The 12,846-nt window shown below is 33.9% G+C and overlaps 1 protein-coding gene across 1 annotated transcript in view; it reads left to right on the top strand.

Annotated features, from left to right (window-relative positions):
• The window catches only part of CALCRL (calcitonin receptor like receptor), a 114,453-nt gene extending 106,174 nt beyond the window's left edge, over nucleotides 1–8,279 (top strand). The window contains exons 13-15 of the mRNA XM_072612603.1: nucleotides 112–330; nucleotides 2,322–2,363; nucleotides 7,937–8,279. Coding sequence (XP_072468704.1) covers nucleotides 112–330; nucleotides 2,322–2,363; nucleotides 7,937–8,152 — 477 coding nt within the window. The 3' untranslated portion in view covers nucleotides 8,153–8,279. The remainder of the gene's footprint in view (nucleotides 1–111; nucleotides 331–2,321; nucleotides 2,364–7,936) is intronic.
• Nucleotides 8,280–12,846: the final 4,567 nt, after the last annotated feature.

Raw genomic sequence — 12,846 nt, 5'->3', positions numbered from 1 at the left:
GTATTAGATTCATGGTCTTCCACATGTAAAATCAGTTTAATGTGAGTTAAGAAATGATACACCTATGGCATGCTAGGTAATTTATCAAAACTTCCTTTTTCCCCCTTCTAGGTGAACCTCTTCTTCCTGCTGAACATTGTACGTGTTCTCATCACTAAGTTAAAAGTCACTCACCAAGCAGAGTCAAATCTGTACATGAAAGCAGTTAGAGCAACCCTCATTCTTGTTCCACTGCTTGGAATTGAATTTGTACTAATTCCTTGGAGGCCAGGAGGACTAATTGCTGAAGAAATATATGACTATATTATGCATATCCTCATGCATTACCAGGTACAAGACCATTGGGAGATGTGTTAGTGTCTCCTCTATGCAACAGTATAACTGCGCATTCATACCATGTATCTCTAGCCATCATTCATTTTCCAGTATTTTGCCTTCTATGAAAACATATAGTTGAGCATATTCTTTTTTTCCAGATTGTTTTCTTTTCTCAGCAGTATTGTTGCTATCCTTTTGCCCCTTTGTGTTGCAGAATAACATTTCTGCAAAGTAGAGGAGAGGTCCCCTTCCCACATTGTATCCTTGGTTTAAGAGTTCAATGAGAAGATTCATTATTCATTAAAATTTTTGACAACATTCTTTGTCACTTAGAAGTCATGTAGAACAGAACTGTGTTGGAAAGGGGGAAAAGTGTGAGGATACCACCTCATTTTCAAGGGAATACCTGAGTATATGGGCTATCTAGACACCCACATCCCAAATCCCACATAGGTCTATATTTCAGAACCTTCAACTGGGACTTTCATAAGTAACTGATTTCCCTAATTTAGTAACATTGAAGGGGAGTAAAAAATGGGAGGTATTCCTTCTCTTATATGACTTACCTTAATCTACTCATTACCTAAGTTTAAGAACAGGTTCATTGATATATGTAAAAATAATACTGTTTGGGGATCGGAGACTTTTCTATAGCTTTCATGTAATTTAATTTTGGCAGACAAAGTAGCAAAGATAGGGAGAGCTTTATATAGCTTGTATCACCAGAAGTAGGCACAATTGCCTTGGGAAGTTTGCTTTTAAAACATTTAAAATATTGCCTCACTTTTTGCGTGACTGACCATGTAGTTAGTCCTCCAGTGTCTCATCATGACCTGAGTTGACCTTGGGTTCTCAAACTCAAAAACAAGCTCTGGCAGGTTTCTCCTAAATAGAAAAGGATCATGTGCTGTTTCAGGGACATCTGTCATCAGAGGGCCACCATTGCCAACTTTAGAAAGACCTATTCCCAAAAGGTTGGCCTCGAGATTTTGACTTATTTTGGCCACAGTAACTTTTGAAGATAGTTTATTCAGAAATGAACCGCTGTAATCTGCATTGGTAGAGAGAGAGCACATAAGATAACATGTAAAGTATTTTGCAAACTTTAAATACTACATAAATTTTAGCTATAATTATTATTACTCATACCAATAAAATCACAAATCTTCTGAAGTATTTTATATATGTACTGTACAGTGAGTCCTAATATATTTCTTTTTTGAGTTATCAGCTATTATATATATATATATAGTTTCTCCCTATTATATATTAAAACAATTTTTAACATTTGCTTTTTTTAAAGTTTTGAGTTCCAAATTTTATCCCTCCCTTCCTTCCTCCCCGCACCCTCCCTGAGAAGGTAAGCAATCAGATATAGGTTATACATGTGCAATTATGTAAAACATTTCAATATTAGTCATTTTGTACAAGAAGAGTCAAATGAAAGAAAAGGAATGAAAGAAAGTAGAAAAATAGCATACTTCAGTCTGTACAGGCAATGACATTTCTTCCTTTGGAGTTGGATAGTATTCTTCTGATGGAAAAATTAGTCCTTTGGGATTGTCTTGCATTGTATTGCTGAGACTAAGTCATTCACAGTTCTCATCATACAATGTTGCTGTTACCGTGTATAAGGTTCTCCTGGTTCTGTTCACTTCACTTTGCATCAGTTCATGTAGATCTTCCAGGTATTTCTGGAATCATCCTGCTTGTCATTTCTTATAGCACAGTCATATTCCATTATAATCATATACCACAGTTTGTTTAGCCATTCCCCAATTGATGAACTTCCCTTCAATTTCCAATTCTTAATCACCATAAAAAGAGCTGCTACAAATATTTTGTATAACCTATTACATTTCTAATTCAGTTAGATTAAGATTTAATATATTTCTTACACTAAAAATTTTCCCATTTGAATATTTTAATGCTTTATATATTTTGTTCCATAATTCTTTGATTTTATTGTTAATGAAATTGTCTACTTTTTTTTTATGTTACAGGGTCTTTTGGTCTCCACAATTTTCTGCTTTTTTAATGGTGAGGTACAGTATCCACAATTTCTGATATTCACTTTAATTTTTTATATAAAAGAATACAAAATTATTTTGTTAAATAGGTTTCTTTAAAATTTGAGGTCTACAGACTGCCAAGGGTCCTCTCTAGCCATTACAGATTTCATAAACTTGGATTAAAAAAATACATATCTTTATTTTCACTAAGCTTTGGATCCACAAGACAAAAAAAAAGATTAAGAACCTGTGTTTTAAAAAATTAATTGGATAGCATGAATATAAATTCTGAAACAACAAACATTTTAATTAAATGAGAAATCATTACAATTTATTTTGAACAACTTACCTGTCAATCAGAAATTTTAGAGGAAGCATCATATTATTTTAAAGAAATGAAGGAAAAAAGTGTTCTTCCAAAAAAATATAAGTGAAGGACCTTACACTGGGGTAGCCAAGAAAACTAGAAGCATATAAACGACTTCTGTGCTTGCCTTTCCTTGAAAAAAACATAATAATAATAATAAAAAACATTTGAGTCACACTACAGGAAAGACTACCTTTTCCCTGCATATGAGGGAGTAGAGGGCAGGACTAGATATTGTTCTCATTCTAGTTTAAGTGAATGTTACACATCCTATTTACATAGTTGCAACTATCCTTATGCTTCTCTACCTATAGTAAGAGTAAAGTTACTGGCAGCTTGGATGGTGATGGTCCAGAGAGACACAGGCATCGTCCAACATTTGAGAACCTGAGCCATAGAGAAAAAGAAAAAAAAATAAGCAAATATTTTTTAAGTGCTTGTTATGTGCCTAGTCCTATTCTAGGTGCTGGAAACACAAAGACAAAAAAGGGGGAAAATCCCTTCTCTCACAGTGGGAGGTGTGTAAATATGTTTCTCTGTAAAATATATAATAAGTAATTGTGTGAAAAGGTACTACTAGCTGAGGGAATGAGGAAGGATGCTACGTAGAAATTGTCAGAAGCCTAGACTGTGAATACAAGAGACAGAGGTGAGGCGAGAGTTAGATGCCAGATATAGGGCACAGTTGGTGCAAAGGGACAGAGGTGGGACATGGAGTGTTAACAGGAACAGCAAGATCAGTTTGGGTGAGTGGTAGATTGTGTGGAGAGAAATCATATAAAATAAACCTGGAAAGGTAAATTGTGGTCAGATTGTGAAAAGCTATATATTCCAAACCAAAGAGTCTGTATTTGATCCTAGACTTAATAGGGAGTAATTTTAGTTTATTGAGTAGTATAGTGTCAACATGTGCTTTACACGCACACATACATACATATGCACATAACTTTCATTATAAACAATAAAACATGCATGTACATATACAGATCTACCATAATCCACATTATACACATATGGCACATGTATATTCCTATGGGACTATATTATGTGTGATGCTATATGAGTATACATATGAGAATTATACTGTGTATCTTATATAGATATGTGTGTATATGAAGGTTATTATGTACTTGTATGTCAGGGTTGTGATTTATATGCGTGTTTGTGCATGTGTTTATTATGTATGTATTTTCTTTTGAAGGCTAAAACAGAGCAAAATGGAAATAAGAGCTGTCAGATTTAATATTCTCCTGATGCATCATATCAGATCACTTGGCTCTGTGTTATTCCTTATATTCAGAGGCAGCACAGTAGTCAAAACCCCATCAGTCTGACTAGTAAATGAGAAGATCAGACACAGAACATGATTGGGAAGAACAGGAGTTATTCTTTGTTTTTTAACAAAGTTCAAATTATGCGTATTAAATATCCATAGGAGCTGTTGAAAGCAAGTGTTGTCAGTGGGTTGTCAGTGGTTATGGCTGAAGATAAACATTAAAAAGTTCATATATAAACATGTAAAAATATACAACACTATCAAATCTAAATAGACAGTACTACCAGGATGCAAACATTTACGTCTTGTGTTTTTATATGACGAAACACTAGAGATACAGCTGTGTGACTATCACTTTTTTAGTCCAGGTAGTTTGTTTTTATTTTGTTGAAAACACAATCAACACAATTGCTGGTAAACAAAAATGTAGACTCTATCTGCGACACCAATCATATCTCTCTACACATTGGAAAATATTTTTTGAATGTTAATGACTACAAATTCCAAATTGTTTCATTTTAAAAGTCTGATACCAAGGAATATATTAAAGGTAAATATATTAACGCAACCTCCTCCAAATTCTCTAATATACAATATACAAATATACAATACACAATACAATATACAAATATACTAACATACAAAAAAATACAAGTAGCACAATGTTCCAGCATGGCTTAAATGAATTTACATTGGGAATTACGATAGCGTATGAATCTCTGAGTGAAGCTGCTGGCACAATCTTGATTTCTTCACATTTCACATATCTGTCCCCTTAATCTCCACAGATAAAACTCCACATTTGTGCATGAGTCATTCCTAATCTTGATGACCTCTTTGCTTCTTAGCTTTCTCCTGTCACATGAAGGCATAACTGCCAAATCCATTTTCTGCTATTATGATCATATCATTCTTCTCTATAAAAAAGCCCTTGCTTGATCCCTTTTGCTTTCCATCTTCTAGTCTGCTGTCTAGCCTTTAGCTCAATAGCTCTTTAACTTTTTGAAGCTTCCCTCTCCCCCTTTATTTAGCTCATCTAGCTAGCTAGCTGTCTGTCTGTGTGTCTGTCTGTCTATCTAATAGGCAAGCTCTTCTCCATCTCTCTTTCCTTCTTCTTTCCCTTTCTTCTCCTTTTCCCTCCCCCACCTCCCATTTCTGTGATTTCATTCTAGTGAGTAAATTTCCTGTACCAAAGTAAGTCAGCAACTTGAGTTATAAGGAATTATTGGGGGCGCTGAAAAATTAAATAACTTGCCAAAAGTAATTAAAATCAGATAGGAATTACATTTTAATCTGGGTCAGGATGTACATGTTTGCCAAATCTGCTCTAAATATTTGCCATTTAGATTGATTTTCCATCTCAAGTCCAACTTTCCATAACATCTATCTGATATATTTCTGAAAAATCAATCAACAAACAATTATTAACCATCTGCTACATGTCATGCAGTGTTAGACAGTAGGAGTACAATGACAAAAATGAAATAGTCCTACCCTGCAAGAATTTACATTCTATCAGGGAAAAAACCAGAAGGTAAACATATAAACAAAAAATATATAAAAGGTAATTTATAAATACAGTATATAATTCTGCTTACTTTGAACTAATGTCAATGTTCTCAAAAGTTGGTCTTAGCTGCCATAAAAAAGTACAAAGAAATAAAGATAGGAAGCAATCAGTCCAATAAAGTGGTTTGTATTCACCCCAAAATATTCAGAGAAATGACAGAAAATAATTGAATTGTTGAAGTGTCTGAATAATTATTCCAATGGATATTGGGCTTAATATAGGATATTTTAAATGAATGAACAAATGCCTTACATGTTTAGACTGATGCACTGAGACACTATATTTGTTCTTTGCCAAATTTCCAGCTTTAATTTTTAAATTATGTTTAATTTCAATATTTAATTTGGAGCATATTTTCTGGGAACATGTTTAAGAATACATTTCCAAACAAAGAAAAATAATATCCTCATGGTAAGAGGCAATATGGCACAGTGCTCCTGAGAGAATTTACCTCAAAGTCAAGGAGATAGGGGTTCAAGTCCCACTCGTGCCACATACCAGTTGTATAACCCTAAACAAATCGTTCATCTTCTTGGTACAGACAGAAAATTCTTAGAATAAGTGCTGTGGACCAGTGCCTGATCTTCATTTGGAAGTATTTTCTCAGTTGGAATTTCCTACACCTATGAAATCAGAGTTCTGGATCCCATGATATTATACTGAATGTTGCAAAAATATTGAATCAATATGTGCACTGTTCTTTAGATACCATGCCTGTCACAGCAATTTTAAATGGAAATAAATTATTTTATTCTAAAGTCATAATAGTTTCCCAGAACTTATTTTTATCATTTGGCTCCACAAAAATCAGGATAAAAGAATGAAGTTATTAAATTTTGTAATTGAACTTTCAGAACAGTGATAATCATACATTTAACCACCTAGTTTTCTCCTAATAAGACATCAACCATTTAAATATTTTAAATCATCTGTATAATTAATTAATTTACATGTAGGTGCTTAACAGCCATAGTGCTGTGTCTAAAGTAGAAGTCAACAAAACATGTTTACATGTTGAAAAATAAAAGTTAAAAGGAATGTCTAAATATTTATTTTATATCTTTTTAGTGCAAGTCTACCATCAACATCATCTGTAATAAACAAAAAGAAACATCTCCATTTGAATACTCTTATGATGATTTCATCAGATCCTGTAGTTCTAATTATCATCTCTATTTCAGAGGACTCCCAAATCTAGATATATAATGGAGTATCTCTCCTGATTTCCAGTTTCGAATCACTTTGTGGACACATCTTCTGAGAATTTGCAACCGAATGTTTTCATAGGCATTTTAATTTTGATATGTCCAAAAGACTGGGTTATCTTTTTCCTAAACCTATCCTTCTTCTTAACTTCCCTACTACCATTTGCCATTCTTGTAGTCACCCATGTTCATAATTTCAGATTCATCTCCTAATTTTCAGTTTCCCTCACTGTCCCTCCCCCCATTTCTAGTCACATGCCAAGTCTTTTCAGTTCTACCTCCTAAACATTCTCATCCTTTCCATTCTCTGTGCTCTTACAGACTCCACTCTATCTTTGGCCTCACCATCTGAACTATTACAATAGCCACTAAATGATCTTCCTCACATCTCTTCACTTTCAGAATCATGTTCCACATAGCTGCCAGTGAAATGTTCCTGGCATGCCACTGCTCAGAAAGCTTGAGTGAATCCATATTGCTTTTAGGGTAAAATAGAAGTCCCTCTGTTTGGAACTTAATGCCCCCTATAATTTGGTACCACCAACCTTTCCAATGTAATTATCCATTACTTTCCTTTATATAGTCTCTATCCTAGCCAAATTGGCCTGTTTGTTCTTCCTCTTACAGGACATTCCAAATCCCATCTTTGTAGAAGCATCCCTTGAATGTCTTCACATGCTTGGAATACACTCCCATCTCATTTCTATCTCTTAAGATACACCTAGGTTCTTCAGAAAATTCTTTAGGTCAAGTTCCAGTTACTACATGAAGTTTTTCTTAACTTTCTTAGTGCAAGTATACCACCCAAAGAAGTTAAATTTATTACTTTTAATAATAATTATAAATTATATTTCCCCAGAAGGAAACAGACATTTATTAAGCACATAGAATGTACCAGGTATTCTGCTAAGCTCTTTTACAAACATACATGTCATTCTCCTGATTAAATGTGAATTCCTTTAAGGTACAAACTGTTTTAGTTTTATCTTTGTACCTCTAATGTCTGGAAGGTAATAAGCATTTAGCAAATGTTTTTGCACTGATTTTCCAAAAACTCAGATTGTATTCTGAACGCAGTCCATTCCAATACATAACGCTCAATGTGTTCTTTTTTAAAATGAATATCAGTCAACAATATCATAATATTTTTTCTTCATTTCTTTCCTCCTCTTTTGTCTGAATGTTTAGGTTCAAGCAGTTTTGAGAAGACATTGGAATCAATATAGAATCCAGTTTGGGAGCAGCTTTTCCAATTCTGATGCCCTTCGCACAGCTTCTTATACTGTGTCTTCCATTAGTGATGTTCATGGCTACACTAATGACCTTGGCAGTGAACAGTTGAATGGAAAAAGCTTCCATGACATTGAAAATGTGGTTCTGAAAACAGAAAATTTCTATGCTTGATTACAGAGGAATTACAAACTTTATTACCACTTTTGCACCCTTATTATTGAAGGAATTGTATTCATGACTCTATGGCCAGAAGATTTCTAGCTAACATGGACTTATTTCCCTAGAGTCCCACAAAAAAAGCCCATTAGCATTAGCATATGCTGGTAAGAGTACATACAAGCATATTAAGTTTGATTCTACTCTGCAGGTCTGGGAGACTGTTCACCATGTATATCTCTTCCCTGTCATGGAGGGCAGAAGAGCCTCTCTGGTGCATCAGTTTGATGCATCAGAGAATAGTCTGATCCCTTCCTGCAACTGCAAAGTGGTCAGAAGAGGAGCTAGTACTCATGCTGCCAATAACTCCTATCCCTAGAAAAATCAACAGAGCAGAACTGCTATGCTCACTTGCTGACTTACCCTAGCCCTACTCTGGACCATGTTCCTTTGAGAAGGCATGCTATGCACAGGACTGGCAATGTGCATATGATGGGGCTACAGAGAAGTTACTGCAGCAAGCAGAATATTGTGACATGATTGTAGATCATTTTTCCTCCCTCATAACCTAGTTGAGTGAGTCAAGTCAATAGGGAGTATATGTAAATAGAAACTTTTCTTCTTGAGTTTCTACTATGTAGACAGTCATCAGTGTGTTCCATATGATGAAATTTGATGAAGGATTTCTTATTTTCTGTGGAGCCTGTACAAAGCCCTTGTTGTGAAAGTTACATCAGGTTTTCAAGAACCTAGCTTGTAAATAATTTTAATGCATTCTTGTCCACGAACTTAGATGGCTTGATGATATGCGCAGGTTTATTTGTAATGGAAGAAGTACCATGGCTGATTATGCTAAAATAAGAGTCTGGAATACTTCTATTAGGCCAACTCATTTGGGAATATTTTAAAAACACAGCTAGATGCCAGCATCAGAAATTTGATAATGAGGGAATGGGGAAAAAATCAGGGCAAGATGAAAATATTCTTCACAAAGCAAAACTCCAGTGAAGTGGAAAACCTTAGGATGAGTTGGCATATTTGGTGGGGATATTGACATTTTCTTTCAGAAGTAATGCCTAAATAATGGATGTTCTATATATATTTGTTCTCTTTTGATTACAAATTGGTATCCTAGCCCTGAAAAGTGAGGGGGAAATGAACAGTTTTAGGTTTGTTAAGCACTATCGTGATAAGATAATTTATACATTTATGAATTTCATATTCAGGGACCATATCATTCTAGTGAAGTTGGTTAGATGGGGAAAAATACAAAATTTTAAAAAGTATTCAACCTGAAAATGAATGATATAATTTGTGTCGTCTTTTAAAATGCTTTGTTATCAAACAATATTTTGAATAGAATATAATTTGTATAAAAGTACAACAAATAAAAAATTGTGTATATTATTAAGGAATTAGAGTTCACAGAAAACCTATTAGAGTATTAAGATGAAGTGAAAGACATCCTATAAATGACGCACTTCCTGTGTAACAGAACATTGGTTTCACTAAAGCAAGCTTCCATTTCAACTTCAGAGGAACCAAAATACCTGTTCTTCAGAACACCTTACTGGTAAACATATATTTGAACATGAATCATTTTGTGTGACTGCGAAGTATACAAAGATGTTAAATGTAATAGCATATGACTAATTATTTGACTATTATGGTGCTTACTAGTATTCATAATTTCTTGGTCTTCAGTAGTTTCTGAATATAAAAAGGTTTTGTTATAATAATTATGGTTGTTTTTAAATGCTCTAGGACAATTTTCTAGTCAGTGCAAATGAAACGTTAGCTAAGTGAACTGACTAGTAAGTATATGAATTGTAAATTATCCAGATGTTGTGACTATGCTAATACCAAGTTGTATGGAATTGACAGTGGATATCAGAAACATGAAGATAGGCTGTTCTGACCTTCCAACTGGTTAAAGCACATTAAAATGATCTTCTATTTTTGTTTAACTCATTTGTGTTCAAAGCCTTTTCTGCCGAAGCAGATTCAAATTCTGGAATTGCCATGCTGATTTTTAAAATATATTTTAATGTCAGATGTATTTATGTATACTACCTAGCTATACTGCCATAACTGAACTTAAAATGACTACAGAAAATGTTCTATTTTCAAAGAGTATTCTATTCTAAATACAGCATTAGGAGAGCAGTCTATTAATTATTGATCTTTTATCAGTATGCTTAAATCAGAACCTCATGCTGATTTGCTATATGGCCAGTGTGTTTTATAAACATTTTTGCATCATTTTCATGTATAATCAAGCCAATGAAGTTAGTTACTTTTGTGCACTTATCTTACATGTTATGTTTCTAAATGTTAGACTTCTGTTTTGGCAATTAAGAACTTTGTGTATCATTCAATTAGAACTGTATGATGAAAGGTAAAACAAGGCTTTTTGTTCCTCCCCCTCAAAATCCCACAAAAACAAAAGGTTTTGTATCTTTACAGTACATATCTAAATCATATATATGTAGGCATACCTATATATACAAATATATGACATGGATAAGGCACTGCTATTTTTACACAACTATCTAATAAAATATTACAAAAAATAATTCCCTCCCCCAAATTAATGATGTGGGTTTTATTTTTAAGAATTAATTTACCAATATTTTATTTCATTAAATATTTTTTGCTGGACCTTAGCATTCATTCAAATACAGACTATGTACATAGAGTTAATAGTAGTTATAGCATTGTATTTATTGCTCAAAATAATGAAAATGTGAACTTTTTTCTTTTTTCACGATCCTTATAAGAACCATTATTTCTTTCAACCATTAAGAAAGAGTTGAGGTATTCTGAACAATAAAAGTTTTAAAAATATATTTTATGCTTATTTAAGTTTTTGTTTGGTACTCAAAGTACATTTGGAAGTCAGAGCTATGTTTTGATGAGATATTCAGACAGTGATAAACACACACTTATTCCTTGTGATTTATTTTTTGTCCATGTAAAACTTTCCATAACGATTCAAAGCCAAATCTATTACTTGATTCTTATAGAATCTCTATACAGTATCTCATTTTAAAAAGAAATCAATTAAAACAAGCACTTAATATTCTATGTGAAAATATTTATGAGTAACTTGACCTTGAATACTGACAATGGGCAGGCAAGTCACTTGAATTCCTGCAGTGCTAGGCAAATAAAACTTCTGTATAAATTGCAGAAGTTATATATCTTCATTGGTAGAGGAAAATTCCTTATCAGGTGTTACCTACGCCAATGAATTTGTGACTTTGAATGAAAAAATAAAGTGTGAAACATTGTCCTGGGCACTAAAGGTAGAAAGACATTAAACAAACCCTGCCTAATGTATGTGTGTGTATGCAGGTATGTATGTGTATGCAAAATATATAATATAACTATAAGCATAAATAAAAATTGAAAACACTAGTTCATATAAGGTTAATTTAAGAGACAAGGGAAAGGAGAGAGATGAAAAAGAGAGAAGAGTGAAAGGAGGGAGGGAGAAGGAAGAAAGGAAATGGAGAACATGGGTAGACAGATATCTGGAAACGGGCTATGCAGAGAAAAGATGGTAGTTATGACATAAACCAAAAGTGTTTGGATAGCATTTTTTTCTAGGAATTTTAAACGTTTTAAAAGTCCCTTCCTATATTCCAAATTTTGATCATCTCCCGCATGGATTTCTTTGGTAAATATTGGTAGAGTACAAAATATAGTTAAAATATTTAATTCTTTCACTCATGCGTACAATGATTCAGATTATCTTAACAGGGAAAAAAACATAATAGGGGGTTATCTTTTGTCCTGATACTAACCATAAAATAAAAATTGACCTAGTATTAGAGATATAGAGAGGCAGGAGCCTCTGAGGTCATCTACTCCAATTCCCTCGTTTTGTTAGTGTTAGTCAGTCATGTCTGACTCTACGTGACCCCATTTAGGGTTTTTTGGCAAGGATAATGGAGTGCTTTATGTTTCCTTCTCCAGCTCATTTTACAGATGAAGAACGGAGGCAAAGAGGGTTAAGTGTCTTGCTCAGGGTCACACAGCTAGTGTGATTAGTCTGAGATTAAATTTGAACTCAGGAAGATGTCTTCCTGATTCCAGGCCCAGAACCTATCCATCATATCACCTAGTTGCCCTATTTTACAAGCGAGAATACTAAAGTCCAGAAGGGTCCATTGATTTGTCAAAGCCCACAGAACTAGTAAAGAGGTCAGAGAGGATTTTACCCTAGCTTGTATGACTTCACGGCCATGGCTCTTCCTTGTTTTCCTATGCCAACGTCCCTCTGGAAAATGTATACCTCTTAATCTCACAAATTCTTTAGTTTCTATTAAAGAGATATAATGAGTAATTTCCCTTTAAGGATTAAGAGTTGCCTAGCACACTGAGAAATTAAGGGGCATGTTCATGGTCTTATAACTAGTATATTGTAGTAATAAATTTTAAACCTAGCTTCTTGGCTCTGTGACTAGATCTCTAATCCTCTATATTATGATTTTGTTTTAATGTTTTTCCTCTGTGGACTTCCTCCAAATATCTCTGAGGCATGTCTGTTGTAGTCTCCTAAATTATCAGATATGAACTCACTCTTCTACCCTATTCTATATCTAAAACCCTCTGAAATCTTCCCTTATTTTCTCCACTCCAAACCCTGATTAAAGTTGCCCTACTCCAAAGATTATCCTTTTCCATCCCTGAAGGCAGATTTC

The sequence above is a fragment of the Notamacropus eugenii genome, chromosome 5 (assembly GCF_028372415.1).
Source record: "Notamacropus eugenii isolate mMacEug1 chromosome 5, mMacEug1.pri_v2, whole genome shotgun sequence".
In the NCBI taxonomy this organism is placed as follows: Eukaryota; Metazoa; Chordata; class Mammalia; order Diprotodontia; family Macropodidae; genus Notamacropus; species Notamacropus eugenii.
The sequence above is the reverse complement of the archived record's forward strand: the minus strand, read 5'-3'. Positions and strand labels throughout refer to the sequence as shown.